Raw genomic sequence first — 26714 nt, 5'->3', positions numbered from 1 at the left:
AGACTCTCTAGAACAATACTGAACAGAAGTAATAAATGCCGACATCATTGTCTTACTCCCAATTATAGGTGGAAAGTAATTCAGTTTTTTGTCATTAATTATGATAGCTATAGGTTTTTCATATATGCCCTTTAATAATAAGAGAGAAGGAGAAGTTAAACGCATTCAGATTGGATAGGAAAAAAAAATACTATTCTTTATTCATGGATGACATGCTCCTATATTTAAAAGACCTTAAGGAATCCACATATGCACACACAAAAAGCCTACCACTAGAACTAATAAATGAATTCAGCAAGGTTTCAGGTTACAAGATTAATATACAAAAATCAACTGTATGTTTTTAATTAAAAAATAATTTTTTATAGTGACCAATAGAAATTTATTTCATTAGTTAGACCTGAAACCACTGCATTAATGCCATTTTGAAACTAACCTTTCAGGGATTTAATACAGTTGTTCTTTAACAATAGAACTTGGTTCATTCACTACTTAAGACATGATTATTTAAATTAAAGTTAATTGGTTTCCTTACTCTCCTTTAGGGCTTTAGGCTCAGAACATTTCTATTAGAAAAATCTAATTTGTCTCAAGTTCCTATTTCTAAATTTTAGAGTGGTTAAAATGCTCTTATATTTTAAATCTTTGTAGCAAAAATTATGTCTAAAATTACAGCTCAAGCTGGCAAAGCAATTAAAGATGCAGGCGACGCAAGTCTTTTTTTAAGTCTTTTTCATACAGTTTTACTGAGATACAATTGATATATGGCACTATATAAGTTTAAGGTATACAGCATAATGATTTGTCTTACATACATCATGAAACGATTATCACAGTAAATTTAGTGAACACCCATCATCTCATATAGACACAAAATTAAAAAAACAGAAAAAAACTTTTTCCTTGTGATGAGAACTCTTAGGATTTACTCTCTTAACAGCTTCGTATATAACATACAGCAGTGTTAACTACATTTATCATGTTGTACGTTATATCCCTAGTACTTATTTATCTTATAACTGGAAGTATGTGCCTTTGACTGCCTTCATCCAATCAATTTTATTTCTATCTACCAATGAAGAATCCAAACTCGAAATTAAAAAACTCTTCCACTCACTTAGCAATAAATTTAAAAAGAAAAGAAAAGGGAGACATTCCATGTCTGTGTACTAGAAGAGGACAGCAAATCTCCCCAAGTTGATTTAAAGATTCAATGTGAACTCTATCAAAGTCCAAGGAAGAGTTTTGGTGGGGGACAGAAATTGACAAGCTGATACTGAAATGATATGAAAATATGCAAAGAATGCAGAATTGCCAAACAATTTTTAAAAAGAAGAACAAAGTTGGAGGACTAACACTTCTTGTTTTCAACACTTACTATAAAACTTTAGTAATCAAGACGGTGAGTATAGACATACAGATCAATGAACAAAATTGAGAGTCCTGAAATAAACTCTTAAATTTATAGTCAACTGATTTCTGAAAAAGATGCCAAGACAATTCAGTGGAGAAATGATACTCTTTTCAACAAACAGTGCTAGAACCAACTGGATATCTACTTGCACAGAGATGAATTTAGACCATTAACATACAAAAAAACCTTAACTCAAAATGAATCATAGACCTAAATATAAGAGCTAAAGAACTTCTAGGAGAAAACACAGGAGAATAATTTTTATGACCTTGGGATAGACATAGATTTTTTAGATGTAACACCAAAAGCATAATCCACAAAAAAATGGATAACTTCATCAAAATTAAAAACTTTTGTGCTTCAAAAGACATCATTAAGAAAATGAAAAGATAATCCACAGATAGAGAGAAAATATTTGCAAATCACATATCTGATAAAGGACTTCTATTCAAAATATATACAGAGCGCTTAAAACTCAATAATAAGACAAACAAAGGACTCTATTCAAAATATATACAGCACTCTTATAACTCAACAATAAGACAAACAACCCACTTAAAAAAACAAGGCAAAAGATTTAAATAAGCCAAAGGAGATACATGAATGTCTAGGTACATTAAAAATGTTCAAAATCATTACTCATTAGGGAAATACAAATTAAAACAAATGAGACACCATTTCACACCCATCAGAATAACTATAATCAAAAAGATAAATGGGGCTTCCCTGGTGGCACAGTGGTTGGGAGTCTGCCTGCCGATGCAGGGGACATGGGTTCGTGCCCCGGTCCAGGAAGATCCCACATGCCGCGGAGCGGCTAGGCCCGTGAGCCAAGGCCGCTGGGCCTGCGCGTCCGGAGCCTGTGCTCCGCAACGGGAGAGGCCACAACGGTGAGAGGCCCGCATACCACAGTGTTAGGAGGATATGGAGAAACTAGAACCCTCATATGGTACTGGTAAAAATGTAAAATGGTGCTCTCACTTTACAGTAATTTGGTAGTTTCTCTTAAATACTTAAATTTACCCTGTGACGCAGAAAAATAAAAACAAAGACCTATCTGCAAGTGTTGATTACAGCATTGTTCATGCTAGCCAAAAACCAGAAACAATTCAAATGTCCATCAACAGATAAATGGGTAAACAAGATGTGGTATATCCATACAATAAAATACTGTTCAGCAATAAAAAAGAACATTATTGATACAAGGTGCAACATGGATGAATCCTGAAAACAACGCATTTTGTGATTCTATTTATATGAAAAGTTTGGAAAAGGCAAATCTACAGGTACAGAAAACAGATTAGAAGGTTCCTGGAGCTGGGGACAGGAGGGGATAGATTGCAAATAGGCACAAGAGATATTTTTAAAGGGTTATGAAAATGTTCCAAAACTAGATTGTGGTGATGGTGTAAAACTTTACACATTTACTAAAAATCATCGAATCATACACTTAAAATGGATAAATTTTATGGTATATAAATTATTACTGGTTCAAGATGGCAGAGTAGAAGGACATGCGCTCACTCCCTCTTGCGAGAGCACGGGAATCACAACTAACTGCTGATCAATCATTGACAGGAAGACACTGGAACTCACCAAAAAAGATACCTCACATCCAAAGACAAAGGAGAAGCCACAATGAGATGGTAGGAGGGATGCAATCACAATAAAATCAAATCCCATAACTGCTGGGTGGGTGACTCACAAACTGGAGAACACTCATACCACAGAAGTCCACCCACTGGAGTGAAGGTTCTGAGCCCCACGCCAGGCTTCCCAACCTGGGGGTCAGGCAACGGGAGGAGGAATTCGTAGAGAATCAGACTTTGATGGCTAGTGGGATTTGATTGCAGGACTTCGACCGGACTGGGGGAAACAGAGATTCCACTCTTGGAGGGCACACACAAAGTAGTGTGCGCATCGGGACCCAGGGGAAAGAGCAGCAACCCCATAGGAGACTGAACCAGACCTACCTGCTAATGTTGGAGGGTCTCCTGCAGAGGCAGGGGTGGCTGTGGTTCACCGTGGGGACAAGGACACTGGCAGCAGAAGTTCTGGGAAGTACTCGTTGGCGTGAGCCCTCCCAGAGTCCGCCATTAGCCCCACCAAAGACCCAGGTAGGCTCCAGTGCTGGCTCACCTCAGGCCAAACAACCAACAGGGAGGGAACCCAGCCCCACCCATCGGTAGACAAGCAGATTAAAGTGTTACTGAGCTCTGCCCACCAGAGCAACACCCAGCTTTACCCACCACCAGTCCCTCCCATCAGGAAACTTCCACAAGCCTCTTAGATAGCCTCATCCACCAGAAGGCAGACAGCAGAAGCAAGAAGACTACAATTCTGCAGCCTGTGGAAGGAAAACCACAGTCACAGAAAGACAGACAAAATGAAAAGGCAAAGACTTTGTACCAGATGAAGGAACAAGATAAAACCCCAGTAAAACAACTAAATGAAATGCAGATAGGCAACCTTCCAGAGAAAGAATTCAGAATAATGATAATGAAGATGATCCAGGACCTGGGAAAAAGAATGGAGGCAAAGATCGAGAAGATGCAAGAAATGTTTAACAAAGACCTAGAAGAATTAAAGAACAAACAAACACAGATGAACAATACAATAACTGAAATGAAAAATACACTAGAAGGAATCAATAAGACACTGATGAAAGATATTAAAGGTGATATAAACAGAAGGAAAGATATACCATGTTCTTGGACTGGAAGAATCAACATTGTGAAAATGACTCTACCACCCAAAGCAATCTACAGATTCAATGCAATCCCTATCAAACTACCACTGGCATTTTTCACAGAACTAGAACAAAAAACTTCAAAATTTGTATGGAAACATAAAAGACCCCAAATAGCCAAAGCAATCTTGAGAAAGAAAAAAGGAGCCAGAGGAATCAGGCTCCCTGACTTCCACCTATACTACAAAGCCACAGTAATCAAGAGAGTATGGTACTGGCACAAAAACAGAAATATAGATCAATGGAACAGGATAGAAAGCCCAGAGATAAACCCACATACATATGGTCACCTTATTTCTGATAAAGGAGGCAAGAATATACAATGGAGAAAAGACAGCCTCTTTAATAAGTGGTGCTGGGAAAACTGGACAGCTACATGTAAAAGAATGAAATTAGAATATTCCCTAACACCATACACAAAAATAAACTCAAAATGGATTAAAGACCTAAATGTAAGGCCAGACACTAAAACTCTTCGAGGAAAACATTGGCAGAACACTCTATGACATAAATCACAGCAAGATCCTTTTTGACTCCCCTCCTGGAGAAATGGAAATAAAAACAAAAATAAACAATGGGACCTAATGAAACTTAAAAGGTTTTGCACAGGGCTTCCCTGGTGGCGCAGTGGTCGAGAGTCCGCCTGCCGATGCAGGGGACACGGGTTCCTGCCCTGGTCCAGGAAGATCCCACATGCCGCGGAGCAGCTGGGCCCGTGAGCCATGGCCGCTGGGCCTGCACGTCCGGAGCCTGTGCTCCACAATGGGAGAGGCCACAACAGTGAGAGGCCCGCATACCACAAAAAAAAAAAAAAAAAAAGGTTTTGCACAGCAAAGGAAACCATAAACAAGATGAAAAGACAACTCTCAGAATGGGAGAAAATATTTGCAAATGAAGCAACTGACAAAGGATTAATCTCCAAAATTTACAAGCAGCTCATGCAGCTCAGTATCAGAAAAACAAACAACCCAATCCAAAAATGGGCAGAAGACCTAAATAGACATTTCTCCAAAGAAGATGTACAGACTGCCAACAAACACATGAAAGAATGTTCAACATCACTAATTATTAGAGAAATGCAAATCAAAACTACAATGAGGTATCACCTCACACCAGTCAGAATGGCCATCATCAGAAAATCTACAAACAGTAAATGCTGGGGAGGGTGTGGAGAAAAGGGAACCCTCCTGCACTGTTGGTGGGAATGTAAATTGATACAGCCACTATGGAGAACAGTATGGAGGTTCCTTAAGAAACTAAAAATACAACTACCATACGACCCAGCAATCCCACTACTGGGCATATACACTGAGAAAACCATAATTCAAAGAGTCATGTACCACAACGTTCACTGCAGCTCTATTTACAACAGCCAGGACATGGAAGTGTCTATCGACAGATAAATGGATAAAGATGTGGCACATATATACAATGGAATATTACTCAGCCATAAAAAGAAACGAAATTGAATTATTTGTAGTGAGGTGGATGGACCTAGAGTCTGTCATACAGAGTGAAGTAAGTCAGAAAGAGAAAAACAAATATAGTATGCTAACACATATATATGGAATATAAAAAAAAAATCGTTCTGAAGAACCTAGGGACAGGACAGGAATTAAGACACAGACGTAAAGAATGGACTTGAGGACACGGGGAGGGAGAAGGGTAAGCTGGGACAGAGTGAGAGAGTGGCATAGACTTATATACACTACCAAATGTAAAATAGACAGCTAGTGGGAAGCAGCCACATAGCACAGAGAGATCAGCTCGGTGCTTTGTGACCACCTAGAGGGGTGGGATAGGGAGGGAGGGAGGCAGGGAGACACAAGAGGAGGGGATATGGGGATATATGTATATGCATAGCTGATACACTTTGTTATAAAGCAGAAACTAACACACCATTGTAAAGCAATTATACTGCAATAAAGATGTTAAAAATTTTTTACATAAAAGAAAAAAAAAGAAGACATACAGGTGGCCAAGAAGCACATGAAAAGCTGCTCAACATCACTAATTATTAGAGAAATGCAAATCAAAACTACAGTGAGGTATCACCTCACACCAGTTAGAACAGGCATCATCAGAAAATCTACATACAACAAATGCTGGAGAGGGTGTGGAGAAAATGGAACCCTTCTGCACTGTTGGTGGGAATGTAACTTGGTAGAGTCACTATGGAGAACAATATGGAGATTCCTTAAAAAACTAAAAATAGAATTACCATATGACCCAGCAATCCCATTACTGGGCACATACCCAGAGCAAACCATAATTCAAAAAGACACATGAACCCCAATGTTCAATGCAGCACTATTTACAATAGCCAGGTCACAGAAGCAACCTAAATCCCCATCGACAGACGAATGGATAAAGAAGATGTGGTACATATATACCATGGAATATTACTCAGCCATAAAATGGAACGAAATTGGGTAATTTGTAGAGACGTGGATGGATCTAGAGACTGTCATACAGAGTGAAGTAAGTCAGAAAGAGAAAAATAAATATCGTATATTATCGTATGTATGTGGAACCTAGAAAAATGGTACAGATGAACCTGTTTGCAGGGTAGAAATTGAGACGCAGATGTAGAGAACAAACGTATGGACACCAAGCGGAGAAAGCAGCAGGGGGGTGGGGGTGGTGGGATGAACTGGGAGATTGGGATTGACATGTATACACTAATATGTATAAAATAGATAACTTATAAGAACCTGCTGTATAAAAAATAAAATTAAATTAAAAAAATAAATTACTGTACCTCAATAAAGATGGTTGTTAAAAGTGGCTAAGAAGTTAAAAAAAAAAAGAGCAACAACAAAGTAAGTATTATATTTCTCTTACCTCTGCTGGATATACTGGGCATAATCTGAGGAATCAAATTATTGCTTGTATCCATGGGCTGGGAATTATCTTGACCCATCTGATCATCTGGTGGCATATATGCAGGAGGAGGAGTATCAGCTAAGAGGAGGAAAATGAGACAAGTTAAGTCCCAAAAGAACAGTTAAAATCTTCATCCTGCTCAAAGTTAATCTAAACGCATCTGAAAATTCTTAAGATTACCAGCAGGATTCATTACTGAACATCAGAGACACACAAAAATGTAGGATGCTACCTTAGGGCAAGGGAAAAGGAGAAAACACAGCACACCCATTAGCTACCAGAAAACTACTGCAGGTCCACATGAATTTGTTCCAATCCAGGATAGTAAGATCAGTGCTAAAATTCACTAAAATAGAATTCAAGGTCAAGAATTTTGCCTCCATTTGCTTAGAATCATATGCTCAGAGAAACTGCAACTACTGCAGGTCAATCTGAAGGCCACAGATTATCCTTGTTTAGATAGATATCTACAGAGACATTTTTGAATTATCAAGATCACCACATACTGTATGGTTATTTAAAACTGGAAAATAAAACCATGCTCTTTCAAAATTTGCCAACACTAACAGCAGCTGTCTAATTCTTCTGCAATGTCTTAAAATGGTTGCTCTGTCCTATTTAATGGCTAAATCCTATTAAGTGGCTCTTAGGAAACTGAAAGTTAACTAGAATATCGTTTGAGTTCCAACATCTGTGGTTGAAAACCTTTATAAAAGCTACAGCTATACTTATTTGTCTCATAACTGTAAATACTGAATATAACTTGTCTTTCACCTCAAAGTTTGTATAAGATGTATTTTGAGACAGAGCTACAGTCAGCACTGAATCAAGGACAAAGGATGAAAATTAGTTTTTTTTTTTTTTTTTTTTCTTTTTGCGGTATGCGGGCCTCTCACTGTTGTGGCCTCTCCCGTTGCGGAGCACAGGCTCCAGACGCGCAGGCCCAGAGGCCATGGCTCACGGGCCCAGCCGCTCCGCGGCATATGGGATCCTCCCAGACCGGGGCACGAACCCGTATCCCCTGCATCGGCAGGCGGACTCTCAACCACTGCGCCACCAGGGAGGCCCGAAAATTAGTTTTTGAACAAACACCTAACAGCAAGTTAAACAGTTGGAACTGAAATCCTCTTCAAAGAAACACAACACAACAAAATACAACTTCATCAACTGTTACTTCACTGCAGTAAAGAAACTACAAAGTATGTATTTACATATGACCCTACTTACAACAGTAGGCATCCCAATATTTCTTGACACAGTGACCTCACGATTTACTCACATAAAACAGGCATGCCATTAACAAAATTTAGCAACTTTAAAAATCCACTTATGATCCTTCTTCAGGCAAATCAGTGCATCAGTTACCTAAAGATAACTGGGGCTCATTTTAACCTACCGAAGTACAAAATGATTTGACAAGCAATGTAGCAAAGTTAAAAAGGTACACACTTTAGAGTCAGAGAAACCTGGGCCTGAACCCCCACTTAACTAGCTGTACGACCTTACGCAAGGTGTTTAAGCTCTTGGGGTTAATACCAGTTTCGTTTTCCATCCATAAAACAAGAAAAACATCTATCTCACTTGGTTCTTCTGAAGATTAAATTTAATGTGGTATCTTTCATCACAGCATTAGTTACATAAAAGGCACTTGATAAATGGTACTTGGTATTATAAATTATATGAAAATATTTAACTTTACCTCAAATATAGCTACTTCCTTTGTTGCTGCTGTTGTTTTGGTAGAACTTGATTTTAATGCCTGATGGTATATATGGATTTAGTAATTTGGTCCAATAAATGGTCAATTGATATCTAACATTGTTTCCAGATTAGCTACTTTACTTCACATTCATCAAACAGTCATTTTGCCTTTATGTTTTTGATAAGCTTTTACTACACGCTGCCTTTACTGTATATAGGACTCCTCTCTATGAAACCTTTCAAATTAACACCATTTGGCTTCAATCTCTCAAGCTGCACTGGCAACCACTTGACATATGGGTATATCTATAGTTAGCAGTAAATGTATTTATGTGTTGCTATAATTTTGTCTATTCATTTAACAAATATTTATTGAGGATCTACTGCATACTAGATTCTGATATAGGTACTGGGTATGTAGCAATAAACAAAAGATGCTATAAAATCCCTGTATTCATGGGGTTTATAGTCAAGACGGGGGAGGCTGGGGAAAGGCAGACTGTAAATAAAGACAATATATACTATACTGGATTGTAATACACGCTATAGAGAAAGATCAAGCAATGAGAGAGGGAAGGTGGGTTGGGAGGAGGGATTGCAATTTTTCAATTCTATCTTATTTTACTGTCATTATTCTTAAAGGGTAATCTCTGATCTCCCCCAAATTGTGTTTGCTTTTTTAAAAAATTCAATTTATTTAAACTAAAAAAAATAAAACAGTTCATCCACTTCCCCCACCACCTCTGGCAACCACCAATCTGTCCTCTGTATCTGTGAGTTTAGTTTCTTATTTATTTTTTAAGATTCCACGTATCTTATTTGAGAGAGACCATATTATATTTGTCTTTCTCAGTCTTATTTCATCTAGCATAATGCTGTCAAGGTTCATCCATGTCGTCACAAATGGCAAGATTTCATTCTTTTTTATGGCTGGATAATATTCCACTGCGTGTGTATGTGTGTGTGTGTTATCATATCTTCTTTATCCATTCATCTATCAGCGAACACTTAGGCTGCTTCCAAATCATGTCTACTGTAAATAATGCTGCAATGAACATGGCGGGGGGGTAGATATCTTTCTTAGTGTTTTTGTTTTCTTTGGGTAAATATCCAGAAGTAGAACTGCAGAATCACATGGTAGTTCTATTTTTTATTTTTTGAGGAAACTCCATAGTGTTTTCAAAAGTGGCTGTACTAATTTACATTCCCACCAACAGTGCACAAGAGTTCCCATATCTCCAGATCCTCACCAACACTTGTTACTTCTAACCCGTTGCAGTTGCATTTCTACGTGTCTCGAAATAATAAAGCATAATATGCTGAAAATGTTGCTTTTTTCCATCCATCTTCAATATTAAAATGACTGCACAAAAATTGACCAATTTTGATAAGTCTTTTTTTAAATGCATGCTGATATGACGGCTGTCAAATACAATCTAACAAAACTGTTCCAACTGAAGTTAAAGACAACTAAGTGCTACTAGAGCCATCTTACGGAAAAAACTGAATGAACCTTTTGGCCCACCCAATAATTGACCATTTTTGCATGAGTTTATTTCTGGACTCTCTATTCCATTCCAATGATCTATGTGTCTGTCTTTATGCCAATATTATATTATTTTGCTTATTACAGCTTTGTAATACAGTTTGAAATCAGGGAGTGTGATGCCTTCTGCTTTGTTCTTCTTTCTGAAAACCGCTTTGGCTATTCGGGGTCTTTTATGGTTCTATACAAATTTCAGGATTGTTTCTATATTTTGTGAAAAATATGTCTACTTACATTTTTTTAAACTTATGGTACTTGGCAAAATAAAATCCCAAACTCTTCTGGAAATCAAACAATTACCAAAGAATAGTCAAAAATAGTTGGCTCTTGGCATATTAACAGTTCACCCAGAGGATCAGCAGTATTAGAACAACTGCTAACTCTTAGAAATTATTTTTTTGTATCAATAAAATAAATTCTTACCTGGGAGCTGAAATGGACTTCCTGGTCCAGAACTTGCTGGGGAGTTGGGATATGTGCTGCTAGCAGGGGAAGGAGGGTAGGGACTATTTGGAGATAAGGGAAAAGGAGTGTTGTTGGGCTGATGGAAAGAATCTGGAAACGTTGCATTTTGTGGCATGTGAGGTTCATTGTGGCTTAAGTTTCTAAACTGAACCAGAAGGCTGTGTTGTGGGTTGAATTCATTATGACGAGGCACTAATACTGGAGGTAAGACTGAAAGACAAAAATCAAAAGTCATCTGTCAGCAACGACTAAAACAAATATCTCATACACATGAAGGGAAAGACAGAAAGGATTCAGGGAAGACTGTAAACCTATTAAAACAATTTATTTTTAGGAAGGGCTGCTTTGTAGAACCTTGAACCTATATTTACAAAATAACTAAACCAAAAATTCTCTAAGCACTCAGCCTATATAATATACTCTAGAAGACAGAACATCCAAAGCAGAGAAGATATCACTCCTATTCTATAAGAGATCAAGCACATTTAAGAACAACCATAATTACAACACAGGGAATATAGCCAATATTTTATAAAAACTATAAATAGAGTATAACCTTTAAAAATTGTGAATCACCATGTTGTACACCTGAGACTTATATAATACTGTACATCAACTATACCTAAAAAAAAAAAGGTAAATATGTCATCATCTCCTTAGATGTTACTGCTGTTGGTCTTGCTTTATGTACATGCAACAGGGAACACATCCTAAACCATGTGCACAAAAGTATCATCCCTTAGTTTTGCAACCAAGGTAGCTATTTCCATGACATTACTGCTTTGCATGTTTGCTCTTTACCATTCAAGACTGTGTATGCTTTTAATGAAATAAGAAGCTAATATTAATTTGAAATAAAATAATGGATTAATGTAACTTTAAAATTTTTTTAAATTAAAAAACAGATAAAAACAACCATAAGACAGAGAATTTAATGCACTGAGAGTTGAACAGAGGTGAGTATTCCCAGCTAGCAAGGAATCAAACAAAATACCATGGAAAAGACAACATCTGATTAGACCTTAAAGACCTGGAAGCATTATTTCACACGGAAGTGCTAGGGGTGGAGAGTGTAAAGAATGTAAAGGAGGAGATGGATAAAGATAAGAAAGAACAGTCAGGTGGCCTAAGCACTGAACTGGGAGGTAAGACTAGAGAATAAAGTTGAGATCAGCTATGCACATGCCCTGAAAGCCTCCATGTTTCCAATTTTGGACATTTTATCTCTCTTTCTTTGAGAGATCTTGCATTTTTTATTCTTCAGTAAAGTTTTCCTAACTGAAAACAGTAACAATTCCTAGGTAGAGGTCTTCCATTCAAAATAATTTTTCTAAACACAACCACAATGAAAATATATACAAGAAAGCCTAAACATTTTAAGAGATACACTTTTTCTTAGCACACTTTATTCAAATATTCAATTTCTCTAAAGACCCAAGTGTCAACCACATACAAATATCCAATCACCTTTCCCTACAGGAAATTGAAACAAACCTGATTTCTCTAAACTCTTATGGTACTAATTCATCTCTTTTATAACTTTCCTGTATTTGTCAGTGTAATTCCACTTCTGAAAATCTCACTTTGACTCTGACATCAGTCAGCAGCAACAAAATCTATCTGTTTTTAAGTTAACTGGGTCACACTTCCCCTCCCTGAAGTAAGAATGAACCTGAGGAATCAGAAGCTCTGTAATTTGTACTGTTTTTTTATCTTTTCATTTTACTGAATTAGTGTTGTGATTATGTAGTTAACATCTGATTACAATCACTTTGTTCTACAGTGTATTACTAACTGCTGTTCCCCTTACAAAATGATGGGACAGATGCCACTGGACAGTAGGACATGAGACAGTAAGAATGTCTATGTGTAGCTGGCTAGTAATCTGAAAGACTTAGTGAAATAACTACTTAGGAGTTCAATCCAGTAAGGATTTCTTAACTTTTTTTTTTTGAGGCAGAACTAAAATCACTGATTTCTCTCTTACTTGTATATTATCTATACACATCATTTTTTTTAGAAATTATTTTATTTTCATTCAAAAATAATACATGGATAGTTTTAAAAAATAGATGCTACAAGAGATTATAAACAAAAAGAACAATTTCTAAGCCTCCTCCCATACTGCTTCCAGAGACAACAAATTTAAACTCTTAGCCATTTCTTCTAACATTCACTTTGTGCACTACTAAGTAATATGCTTATACTGTTGTTATTGGTTGGTCAAGACATTATTTGTAGACTTGCTTTTATGGCAAATGAAGTAGCTTTCTTAAACCATTCTATCCCACTCCCCTTCCCCTTCCCCACAATAAAGTCACATAAAAAATTTTGGTTAAATCAATATCCAGGGTTTATATTTTATATGTTATACAAATTATATAAATACAATTCACTGCTGAGCCAAGTATACATTATGATTATATTTTTCCTTGAACAATGTTTTTATTAAAGTTAATTATTGCCTTGGTCCTTCATTTGCTTAATCTCAAGTCTGTACCACTAATTTCCAGAAGTCCAACAGATCTATCAAATTCCCATCAGTATTATTTTCCAGATCCCACAAATAAACAAATAATCTATTGATTCCATTTTCTCCCCTGATCCTCCATCCTTTGCTATAATCTAGACTGGCTGCTACTTAAGTCTCCTACAAATCTGAGGTCCTTGGACTTCCCTTTCTCTTCTCTCCTGTTAGATCCCATTTCCTGGACCTCATTCTCTATTAGCTTCCTATGGAAGGATGTAAGGAAGAGAAATTTTGAGCCCTCGCCTATAGGAAAATGTCTTGTCTTATGTTTATCTGCAGACAGATTCCAGAATAGATAACTTTTTCTCTCTGAATTTGGGGGGCACTGCTTCATTTTCTTCTAGAATCTAAAACTGCATTGAGAAATCCAGTATTCTCATTCCCAGTCTTTTCTATGTGCCCTGACTTTTCTGAGAACTTTCAAAATCTTCTTTTTATCCATGATATGCTAAAATTTCATGTGTGAGTCTTTTTTCTGCCCCTTGTTCTGGTTACTCAGTCACTGGGCCCTTTCGATTTTCAGTTCTGGGAACTGTTCTAGTATGATTTCTTTGATAATTTTCTCCTTCCCATTTTCTCCAATGCTTGATTTCTAGAATGTATTATTTTATTGGAATATTTAATTTGAAACTTATTCTGAGCCAGTTAATGTTTTATCTAAGCACTTTTCATGCATTAACTCATCTAATTCTCGTAACTAACCTGAAGTACGTATTCTTATTCCCATTTTACAGATGAGGAAACAAAGTCACAGAAAGGTTAATTAATTTGCCTGTAGTCACACTGATAGCATTGGTAAAGTCAGGATTCAAATCCAGAAAGTCTGGTTCCAGAACATAGTCTTAACCAGTAGACAATACTGCCTATTAAACACTGGATCACCTGGGTTGGCCCTCTATTTTTATCACTTTCCAACTATTTTCCATCCTTTTTTTTTTTACCATTCTGCAATACTTTCTGGCTCCACTATATGTGATCTTATATAAGTTACTTCCCTATAAGTAACTATGTGATCTTATATAAGGTACTTCCCTATTAAGTTTTGGTTTCCTTATCTGTAAACTTACTGGTAAACTTAGAGTGCTGTAAAATGTTAGTACCATTTTCTAACCCTATGAAGGAATAACCTCATAGAATTAGGAAAGTGTCTAGTCCTTAAGTGCTCAATAAATGCTCATTACTATTACTATTACTATTATTATGACTTTATTAATACTGGTACTATAAAGTTATCCATCCTGTGCCACAGCTGCTAAACTTGCTTAAGCATACCAGGCCTAAGCCCCAGTCTTTTCTACAGAATGAATCACAGCTGAGAAAAACAGATTACAAAAATAAGACATTTCTATCGACTGATTATTGGACACACCCTAGCTATGGGGGAATACACTAAATTCCTTGACTTTCTTTCCAACAACTTCTAACAAATATCAAGCCTGGGAATTTTTCAAACTACATTTCTCTATTAAATCCTCACATCTTCCTTTCCTCATCAATTCCTCAGGCTACAGCTCTCCTTGGATTCAACAAGAAATTGAGAATCACCTCAAATACCACCTGGCAGCTCTAAAGCCCTTAAAATGAAATTTCCCCAACAGTACCATTACTACTGTTTTTTTTTTTTTTTGCTAGTCTCCACAATCAATGTTATTTTCATAGCTTTTTTACCATACTGGGCTCTTATATTATCTTCAGTGAAATCCATCAAGGCCCGCAGACTAAGGTGGCTACCATGATTCCTGCCTCTGGGTATTTACCCCTGGAGTAATCCCCCTCCCTCTGAGTATATTATCTGTGACTTGCTTCTAACCAATAGCATATGGCAAAAGTGACAGGATGTAGGCAATAACATTCCACAAGAATACAATGTTCCTTCTAGCAAGAAGACCCTTTCTTACTGGCTTTGAAGAAGTAAGTGGCCATGAATGTGAGCTACCTATAAAGAAGGTCCCACGGCAAGCAAATGAAGGCAGCCTCCAGTCAACAACCAGACAGAATCCAACAGCCTGCAAGGAACTGAATCCTGATAATAATCACATGAGCTGGGAAGGAGATCCTTTCTCAGTTGAGCCTCCGATAAGACCCAAGCCCTGACCAATACCTAGAGTACAGCCTTGCAAAGGACCCAGTTAAGCCATGCCTGGACTCCTGACTGACAGAAACTGTGAGATAACTAACGTGTATTAAGCCACTTACCTTGTGGTACTTTGTTATGCAGCAATAGATAACTAATGTACCCAGCTAGTATCTCAGCTTATATAATTCATTCAATACAAAAAAATATTTACTGAGCACTCCCTACTAAGTTCAAGTTAATAATACTATTCTAGGCACTGGGAATGCAGTACAGAATGAGCCAGAGGAAGGTCCTTCTCACATCAGTCAATAAAAATAAATAAATACCTAATAGAGTCAAGTAGTGATGGGGGCATTTGAGCAAGGACTAAATGAAATGAGAAAATGTGACATGAAAAGATCCTGGGGTAAGAGTACTCTAAGTAGAGGAAACAGCATTGGAAAAAAGCCTGGATGCAGGAATATGGCAAGTCCAAGGAACAGAGGAAGTTTGAGGATAGGTCATGTAGGCCCTTGTAGAAATCTGTTCTAAGTGTGACAGAAAGCCTTTAAAGTGTTTTGGGCAGGGACTGACATGATTTGATATATATTTTCTAAAGATCACTCTGGATGCTATAATAGAAAACAGAATGGGTTGGGGGAAAGAAAAAAGACAGAGAGACCAATTAGGAGACTACTTAAGGTGAAAGATGATGATGGTCTGTACTAGAGTAGTGGTGTTAGAGATGGTGAGGTGATATGATCAAGATATATTTTGAAGGTACAGCAAACAGCATTTGCTCATAGCTCAAACACAGAACCTAAGAGAGAAATAAAAGATGACTTCTAGGAAGCAATTACATGAATGCTAGTGCCATGTACTTCAACTGGGAAAACTGGAGGAAATAAAAGACTTGGTGGGAAAAACAAATCCAAAGTCCTATCTAGACATATTAAATCTGATGTTTATTAGACATTCGGGTGGAGATGTTAAGTAGGCAGCTGGATACAGAGTCAAAACTGGAGTTTAAAATGTGCGCATGAGCTTATAGATAGTTTTAGGACATGGGATAACATAAGAGTACACAGAGGAAAAATATAGATGGAGAAAAAGTCCAGGGACTGACTCCTGTGAAAACAGGAAAACAGCCAACAAAGAGACTAAGCAAAAACAGCCAGTGAGGTAGGAGAACTAGGAGAGCAGTAGTGTTTCAGAAGCCAACATAAAAAAGTTTTGAGTGGGAGGGAAAAAGAGCAACTGTATCAAATGATGTTGAGAGGGCAAGTAAGATGAGGACTGAGAATGAATGACCCCTCTATCTGTAAGAAGGCAGTCATTAGTGAATTTGACAAGTCAAATGGTAGGGAGGAAAGACTAACTAGAGGGGTATCAAGAAAGAACAGGAAGAAGGTAATGTGGAGATAATAAACATGGAGACTACTATAAAAGGTAGACTGAAGGTGGGGGCACATTCTTGAGGTCAAGACAGAAATTCTTTCTTAACTTTTATTTGAAGTTGGGCTGTATCATGGCATGCTTGTATGCTTTCAGAAAAAGTCTAGCAGAGAGGGAAAATACAATGCTGGAATAAATAAAAAATAAACAAAAAGGAGTGGAATGTAGTACACACATGGAACTTAGACTTTAGATAAAATAGAGGAATGGCAGAGTGCATATACGACTGGCTGCTTACAGCGAACAATGAATTAGAACAAGACACTTGGGAGCTGTATCATCCATATATTAAGCTAATTCAAAATCCAGTATTCCTCCCAAGATTAAAATCTTTAAGAAGGAAACATAAAGCTAAAACAACCTTTTTAATTACTAAATTCAGTCAAATGCAAATCAGAAAGAGAAAAGTTTTTATAATTTTTCCCAGAGGAGTTAAAACCTACCTGGACTCTCCACTCTCTTATAGTGGTATGGGTTGATACAAACTTCCTTTTGCTTAGATCCAAAAGGAAATTCACAAATATCCAATGGCTTTAGCTCATGATGACTCTGCAAATCAGGCCAGCGCCAAACACGACAATATATAACATGGGGCAAGCCTTTTCTGTGAGAAACCTGCAGGCGTCCATCTAAAGATCTGGGAATAGTGACACATTTGCTTGGCTGTCCTGGACTGCTCAAGGCTTTCTCCAGTTCCTCCATGGCACCCTTTTTCTTTTTTAGCTTTTTCACCAAAGCATCGACTGCCTTTTCTGCCCATTTCTCCTCTTCATCACCTTGCTTCCAGCCCAACAATCGCTTTACTGCTGGACTAGTAAAAGAAAACAAGCTGGCCATTGACGTCATTTGATTTAAATCTTCAGAAACCTTCCTGCAACTCAAAGTCAGATCACAAGTGAAAAGTCATATACAAGTCCTAAACAAAAGTTCCAATTAACAAGGGAGGAGTGACATTTATCTTCATAAGTGCCATAAGCTTCTTTCATTGGTTCAAGTCCTGAAAGAGAAAGGGGGAAAAGTTAAATGAATGCAATTAACATACATTTAAATCAATATAATTTGAAAAGCATATTACTTTTAAATAACAGCAGAAAAAGATTACAAAGTAAAACAAAAACCTACGTCTAAAAAGAGGAATTTTCTTAGTCCTGTGACCACTCACTTCCTTCATAATATGAACAAATAATTCACTGGCGATGCCAAATGATAACCAAAAGCAAAGTAGGGTGCTCTACTTTCTACGTATTATCCCCCCACCAAAAAAAAAAAAAAAAACCAGCCCCTAGACCTTTATTTCTTTCGGTCAGAAGCCCCCAAATCTAAGGTTCGATTCTAATGTACTTTTCTTCATTGAAATCCAGGTTATGTGCTGTGTCAAGTTTGAACATGATATTATCCTGATTTGAACAAAAGTCTTAAGAGAAATCTAGCTCTTCCCTAGGGTCATTATTCTCTTTAAAATGTTTCACAGACTTGTAAGATTTGGGCAAAAGTCATAGTAGTACCCAAGTCACATTATTATTATAGATGCAAATTTTATTAGAAGTTGTCATAAGATGTACCAAACCCTCAAATAAATTATAACATACTTAACTGCCAGAAAAATGGGAGGTATCTACTTTTAAAATGAAGAACGCTAGATTTAAAGAGAATAAATTCAAAGTTTAATCCCAAAAAAGATAGTTTATCATTTATTTCATAATTCCTATTGCCTTCTCTGATATTTTAAGCATGTTAAGTTAATGAACCTGCTCCAGACAGACCACCATTTTACACCCTGAAGAAGTCCTTGGTGATGGTGACAAGAGGAAGCAATATGCAGTGGTACTCCACCGATAAGAGTGGTACAATCCCCTGTGGTCACTACACAGCCAACCACAGACAGTGAGTAGCTAGTGAAATAGCAGGAGTAATGTTTGGAAAAAGGATGTCAGTAACAAAAGATGCTTCCTTTCTTATGCCTAAAATTGCCAAATAACGCTGAAGCTCTTCTGTCTTTGACAATACTAGCAAATTCTAGCATCAGGCCTATTCTGGATTGGGGTGCATCTTCCCAGAAAAGAATACATGTGCTCAGTTAAAACTCAGGTAAACATAAAGTAAAATAAAATAGAGTTAAATTCAACAAATAAGTATTGATTGCTTGTCACCATGTACTGTGAACAGCCATGATGGTACTTTAAAAAAAAAAAAAAAAGAAGTCATATACCAAATAATTTCATCTTAAGAGCCAACTGATTCATTCTTTCAATATGTGCTTAGTAAGAGCCTACTAAGTGCCAGGCACTGTTCTAGGTGCTGATTCAGAAAAGGAAAAATACAGGAGCACTGACTGACTCCTCTTTAGGAGAAAAGGGTTACATGTAGAGCTATGGAACATTATGGTTCCTCCTTTAAAAAGTGCTTAATTGATCAAAAAAGGGCTAAGAGCTGCAAGCATTTATTCACACTGTACACCACACCCAAGAAACCTGTATCATAACCTCTTGGCACCTGTCACTAGGAACTGCACAATCTTCAATTAGACTGACTTCTCCCTACTTGCAAGGCCAGACTATACAGAGTGTAGAGAACAACTTACACCTCAATATAACTCAAATTCCACTCAACCTGCTGCCACTGGGAAGTCACAGATGTGCTCAGATGCTCAGTAGTGGCTATCCAGACTGCCATGCTGGAACCATGGGAGGAAGGGTGCAGGGAAGTGAACGTATACTCCTTATGTATGGATGGATATGCCTAACCCTATGCGGGACATCTTTCCCAATGCTACACAGGATAATTTTCATCAGGTAAGCAAAACTGCCTACATTAAACCAAAGAAATACAACAAAAAGATGAAAGCACGTTTTTCAGTAACAGGTCACAGAGTATAAAGTGTTATGAGTTAAACAAACTGTAAGAAAGGCTTACTTCAGTTGTAGCAACATTAAGGATATAGGTTAAACCATCTGGGTCCGAAAGTAAAGGCATGATTTGGTTGTCTGAGATGAGAAGGAAAATTTCAAAGTAAAAGGGGCACAAACAAAAAAATCCATAGGCAGATATGAAGAGAGCATTTCCTAGGATAGAGAGCAGATAGGCCTGGCTGACTGAGACCTTATTCTGTAATACTAGAATATAACAGAGGCTAAACAGAGTAGTGCATGTGTATGAGAGAGAGCATGTATGAGCAATGATATGTTGAAGAATGGAGAGACAAAAGCAGAGGAGCTTGAAGACCAGATATTAGATTAGTAGTTAACCACCAGAAAGTGCTTAATAAATGTTAACTACTAATCTAGTATCACTCTTACTATTAAATACTAACCATATTATGTACTAACAAGAAAAAAGGGGAAAGTTATTTGTGTATATAAACCCAAAACAAGGACTAAAAGGCTACATACTAAATTATTCATTTCAGTTACCTCTGGGGAGAGGCATGGAATGGAAGACAAAACAGAAAGGGGTCCTGCAGGATTTGTTCTATATGCTTCTGTATTTTTTTAACCTTTTAACAAAGGCATAATGCTAAGATAAAAATAGTAGAAGGACTTCCCTGGTGGTCCAGTGGTTAAGAATCCGCCGTCCAATGCAGGGGACACGGGTTTGATTCCTGGTCAGGGAACTAAGATCCCACATGCTGCAGGGCAACTAAGCCCACACGCTCTAGAACCCGTGAGCCACAACTACTGAGCCTGCGTGCTCTGGAGCCCACGTGCCACAACTAGAGAGCCTGAGCCCCGCAAGGAAAGATCCCACGTGCTGCAACAAATATCCCAAGTGCCACAGCTAAGACCCGATGCAGCCAAATAAATTAAATAAATAAATAAATAAAATAGGAGATAATCTATTATCTACTATAGAACAGAATGGAGTTAAGAGTGCTAGTACAAAAAAACAGGTGAAACTCATGCATGCTACTAGAACTCAGGATGGTGGTTACCCTTTAAAGGGAAGGGTGGGGGTATTGACTGGAAGGGAGCTTGAGGATTTCTGCCATCCTGGTAAAGTTCATCTTGCTCTGGGTGACTTTATGTCATCTTGCTCTGGGTGATTTTATGAGAGAGTCACTTTGTGAAAATTTGGCTGGCTGAATACTGAAGATGTATACACTTTCTGTTAACAATTTTAAAATACTATCCTGCTATGTAAAGTGCAGAGTGGTCAGCTTTCTTCCAATTTTTTGCCCATCTTCAGGTCCCCTTCTCACAGGCAATCCCTCTTGTATTGTCTTTTATGTCTTTCCAGAGAAATTTTACACAAATACAGATACATAAATAATCATAACCTTTTTTTACACAAATAGTGGTATATTGAAAAGAAAAAAAACAAGGTACAGAAAAATGTATAAACAATGTATCTTCAAGATCTTTCCATACCTATATAGAAAGAGCTTCCATACTCTTTTCTAATACACAGAATTCCAGTGTAAAAGTAATCTTAAAAGTATATCAAACTATGTCATTTCTCTGCTCAAAAATCATCCAGCAGTTTCCCATTACACTCAATATCCAAATTCTTTAACAAAATTCTTTAACATTACTTTATAGGACCTACATGATCCAGCCTTTGGCTTCTCCTCCAAACTCATTTTTAGCATTCTCCTAGCTAACTGCTCGTAACTACACTTGAAGGCTTTCCATTTCTCAAATGCTCCAAAGTCATTTCTACCTCAAGGCCTTTGCACTTGATGCTCCCTCCCATGGAATTCTCCTCTCCCAGATCTTAACATGGCTTTCTCTCTCAATTAATTCAGCTGCTCAAAAGTCACCTTCTGAAAAAGGACTTCCCTGACCACTTTATCTAAAATAGCATACATCCCACTCCTGCATCATTCTCTATCCCCTGGTCCTGCTCAATTTTCTTTCATGACATTTATAATAATCTGATATCATATCAATTTTATTTATTAACTACATGCCTTCCCCACAGAAATGTTAGAAGGCAGGTAGCCTTGTCTTCTTTATCCATCATCATATTCCCTTGGACCTAGAATAGCGCTTATTTATTAAATAAGTGAGTAGAGAGTTGAAAAAAAGCAATTTGTAAAAACATACATACCTTTATAAGAGCAACTGTATAAAATTTAAAACAAAAAAAAGGAGTTCTTTATGGGCATGCACAGATATAGTAAGAGAACAAAAGTATGCATGGAAATGATACATACCAACCTCAGGATACTGAATACTGACTACCTCTGGTGAAAGAAGAAAGAAGGTGGAAGAACAAATGGAAAAGCTTTAGCTGTGTTTCTTTTAAAACTAGATTTGAAGAAAATCTGACAAATCATCACATATATTATTTTCTCTACTTTTCTACATTTAAATATTTTATAACTCAAAAATGCACTATTTTTAATTTTTTAAAGTATTATCAATGTAATGAAAACAGAAGAGGATCAGATCCTGTCCTTTACTAGGTATATGACCATGACCAGGTATCACTCTTTCTAAGCCTATTAATTTTTCTATAAAATAGGGATGATGGTTCCTAAGTCATTAAAATGATGAAGTAATAAAATAATGTGTGCCTGAAGTACTGAAACCACACATATACATACATGTAATAGATGTTTTATAAACTCAAACATGCTATTCACACATGAATTTCTAGCACTGGGAAAGGGGAAGGGACAAACTTTGCACTCACCTCTTTAAATATGGAATGATTAAAAATTTTAAACATGTTAATTGAATTCTTTCTAAAAATGTTTTATAACTTTCCAAACTGCATAACTGGTATGTGCAAGTAATCCAAGTACTTGTTATATAAAGTTAAAAAAGGGAGCAAAATTGATTATAAAAATTCACTAGTGAATAAGTAAAAGACCTGGTCAGGCACTTCACAAAAGATATCAAAATTGCCATTAGATGGTAAAATGGACTCAACAGCATTAGTTATCAAAGAAATTTAAAAAACAAACAAAGACAGTGAAATATCACACCACATCTACCAGAATAGCTAGACTTAAAAAAAAAAGAGAGAGAAGGTGTTCATGACAATCAGAACAATTCTTACATATTGCTAGCAAAAATATAAACTAGCTCAACCACTTTGGAAAATTGTTTGACAACATCTACTAATGCTAAACATAGGTCCCTATGACCCAGCAATTCCATTCCTAGGTATATATCCAACAGAAACAAGTGCTATGTCAACCCAAAGGCAAGTACATGTTCATAACAACTTTATTTGTAATAGTCCCAAATTGGAAATAAGCCAAATATTCATCAACAGTAGAGTGGGTAGATAAATCATAGTAATAAATTCATACAACAGAATACTTTACAGCAATGAAAAAGAACACACACGTGTAAAACATGCATGAATCTCACTGATATACTGAAGAAGTCAGATACAAAAGATTACACATTTTATCATTCCAACTACATGACATTCAAAAACAGGCAAAACTAACCTATGGCATCAGAGGCAAGAATATTACTAAGAGGGGACAAGACAGCCTTCTGGGGAGCTAGAAAATTTCTATATCTTGATCTGGGTGATGGTGGTATAGATGTACACATACATAAAAGTTCACTGAGCTATACACATAAGATTTGTGCACTTTAAGATATACTTCAATTTTAAAAATCTTTTAAAAATTTACTAGTGTACTGTTCACTTATAATTAGTTCTTGTTCACTAGCATCTCCCTTACTACAATAGCTTCTAAACCACAAGTGAAACTGCAAATTCTGCAAAAATTGTAACATTTCATAAAGTTTATTAAAATGAGAGCAAAAGATGCAAGGTCTGGATTTAATTTTACCTTACTATCCTATAAACAAATAAGTCTATTGTTCTTTCATGCACACTGTCAAAGAACATGAGACTCCTGAGTCAGAGACAAAGGACTTTATTAATCATGGCCCATCAAGCAACGTAAGCATCAGATGTGCGGTTCCCTTTGCCTCTGAGACCCACAGGAAGAATGCAATATGACCCAGATAGATGGTACTCCTGCAGTGGTTTGCACTTATGATGAACAGTGAGTTTGGGAAATGCACCACTTTTATAGTTATCAGTAAGCAATAATAACTTCACTGTCAACAGATTAACAGAAGTCCATGGGAAAATCCATACATATTTTTATGAATATTCTCACAAAAATAAAAATGCTCTTAATATTAGTACCACAAATGCCAAACATGAAGGATGTCATATCATGCTAAATTGTTTTGTGAGAAAAATTAAGCCTATCCATACTCAATTCAGTCTTTGTTCATTATAAAACTTAATGCATGTTTACAATTATAACCTAATGATTTTCCAAAATTTTAAGTTTTTAAGATAAAGTCCCAATCAGACTTTTTATTCACAATTCAGTATGAAATACTGGTCTGCATTTTAAGTGGTTTCATTTTGAATGGGTATTTTCCTGAACCAATTATCATTGGCTCATGAAGACCTAAATATAGCATAAGCTTTTCTTTTTTTTTTATTTTAAATTTTATTTATTTATTTGTTTGTTTATTTATGGCTGCATTGGGTCGTCGTTGCTACACATGGGCTTTCTCTAGTGGCAAGCAGGGGCTGCTCTTAGCTGCAATGCGCGGGCTTCTCACTGTGGTGGCTTCTCTTGTTGTGGAGCACGGGCTCTAGGTGCATGGACTTCAGCAGTTGTGGCACGCAGGCTCAGTAGTTGTGGCTCACAGGCTCTAGAGCACAGGCTCAGTAGTTGTGGCGCACGGGCTTACTTGCTCCGCGGCATGTGGGATCTTCCCGGACCAGGGCTCGAACCCGTGTACCCTGCATTGGCAGGCGGATTTTTAACCATTGTGCCACCAGGGAGGTTCCCGGTCAAACTGTTTTATGGTACCCATGTGACAGATCAATTTTCTCCTGTCATCTTTTCTGTAAAATATATATTTAAAATCAGACATTGGTCCACAAATTGAAATAAAAGTATCAGAGTGCTTGGGATAGCACGATAGATTTATTTTACTACCCTCACAAAAGTCCTCCATTACGATAGAATTTTTTCATTACGTATACAAAAAATAGAGTAAAATAATAATTTTTTTGATTTGCAAATACTAGCATATGCAATATGAGTCCCAAGTGAACCTGCAATACCTTTGAAAATAAGAGTATGATTAGGTTTTCTAGTACCCAAAAGGTTTAATTTAAAATCTCTTATTGAAAAGTTGGTTCAATTTTTCACACCCCCTTCGCCTTTCACTAAATAAAATAAATTTAGAAACACTGAGAACACCCATCCTCAATTCAAACAGCTGATTGTGTTCACAACCAACAACAATAATCTTCTATATTATCTCTAAACTTATCCCAGTAATAGAGAAAAGTCCAAAAAGGCTATATTCATTAACTTCAGCCTTTAGAGGTTACAGATTGCTGGGTAGTTAAATTTGGTCCTCTGTACTCCCTTTCTACAATGCTTTCAGGGTCTACTGAGGCACAAATATATACCACCCATGCTAAACTCAATAGGAGACTTATACGCTTATTTATACAACACATACTTCCTGAGTGTACCTAAAAAGGGCAAGCCACTAAACTAGATGCTAAAGGGTTAAAAGATAAATCAGGTCCAGACCTTAACCGTAAGAATTACAAATTAATAATCAACTAAGATGTGCCCATTCCTATCTGCAATACACCATGGAGAATGGCAGATCCCCTAGGGTGTATAGGATGCTAAAAGAAATTCAGGGGATGGCCCTTGTGGGAAGGGAGTGGAGGGAGACAAAAAGCATGAAGTAGCTATATCTTAGGCATAAGTGCTATTCTGATAAAGACATAAAATCAGAGTTTTTATCTACCAGTATGGGGAAATACTACAGTTCAGTTTGCTGGAACATAGGTGGTAGAACAAGAAAACTGACTAGATATGTACAATAAGGCTAATCTACACAGGGATATTAATATACGTATTGTAACACACAAAAACACCAGATTTGAAGTCTAATGAACTAGGGTTCAAATTCTGAATCTAACACACCTAAATATCCACTTTTCCTATTTTGTATAATGAGTATCAGTTCTGAGAATTAAATGAGATACACACTTAATGCCTGGCATAGTACATATTGAGCAAAGGGAAACTGCAGTCATTATTATTACAATAATCATGAATTTTTTTTTTTTTTTGCGCTACGCGGGCCTCTCACTGCTGTGGCCTCTCCCGTTGCGGAGCACAGGCTCCGGACGCGCAGGCTCAGTGGCCATGGCTCACGGGCCCAGCTGCTCCGTGGCATGTGGGATCCTCCCGGACCGGGGCACGAACCCGCGTCCCCTGCATCGGCAGGCGGACTCTCAACCACTGCGCCACCAGGGAAGCCCAGTCATGAAATTTTTTGACATCAGGCTCAGGATTTTAAATACACAGCTGGGCTACTTTATGTCATCAAATATACAAAGCCATCTACTTAAGAGGTTCCATTATTTTATGAACCTTGAAGGAAGAAAAGGCTGCAAATTAAACTATCACACCATGCTTTCTCATCACTTAGATTTTTTTCTTCATAATATCATCCTTCTGCCATCAAGACTGTAGGTCTGAAGAGTGTTCCAATATTACTCTAGGATTGTTGTCCAAGCCACTGACACCCATCCTGCAAGTTTTGATACTGCTGCTTCCTTGATCTTCCCAGAGGGTGTAAATGAAAGAAATGACAGCAATGAAAACAGCAAAGGCAGAGATCATGCACGTGCAGTGACAACATCAAAACTGCCACCTAGCCAAAACTAATATTCAGATGCCATCGGCTATAAGACACATGCCAATTTCAGAGATGTTATGAGGTGGAAAAAATGCGTATCTTAGAAGAAATAAGGCAGCGTTTTCTTTCCTCCTGTCCCAAAGCCTTTTCTGATGTTCCCCATCACTTCCCACCAGTATCTACTGCTCTCCCTTCTTTCTTGTTCTCATTCTCCTTTCTTGCCTCCCCTTTCTCCATTCCT

General features: G+C 37.2%; 1 protein-coding gene across 5 annotated transcripts in view; it reads right to left on the bottom strand.

Moving 5' to 3' along the window:
- Positions 1 to 26714, bottom strand: part of SMAD5 (SMAD family member 5) — a 106968-nt gene that overhangs the window by 14745 nt on the left and 65509 nt on the right. For all 5 annotated transcript variants that reach the window (XM_081233043.1, XM_081233044.1, XM_081233046.1 and 2 more), the window contains 3 exons: positions 17246 to 17799; positions 10720 to 10971; positions 7008 to 7127 (listed from right to left, as the gene is read on the bottom strand). In XM_081233043.1, the coding sequence (XP_081089169.1) occupies positions 7008 to 7127; positions 10720 to 10971; positions 17246 to 17648 (775 nt within the window). In that variant the 5' untranslated portion in view covers positions 17649 to 17799. The remainder of the gene's footprint in view (positions 1 to 7007; positions 7128 to 10719; positions 10972 to 17245; positions 17800 to 26714) is intronic.

The sequence above is a fragment of the Mesoplodon bidens genome, assembly GCF_964165515.1.
Source record: "Mesoplodon bidens genome assembly, chromosome: 4".
In the NCBI taxonomy this organism is placed as follows: Eukaryota; Metazoa; Chordata; class Mammalia; order Artiodactyla; family Ziphiidae; genus Mesoplodon; species Mesoplodon bidens.
This window is presented reverse-complemented; position numbering and strand designations above follow the sequence as displayed.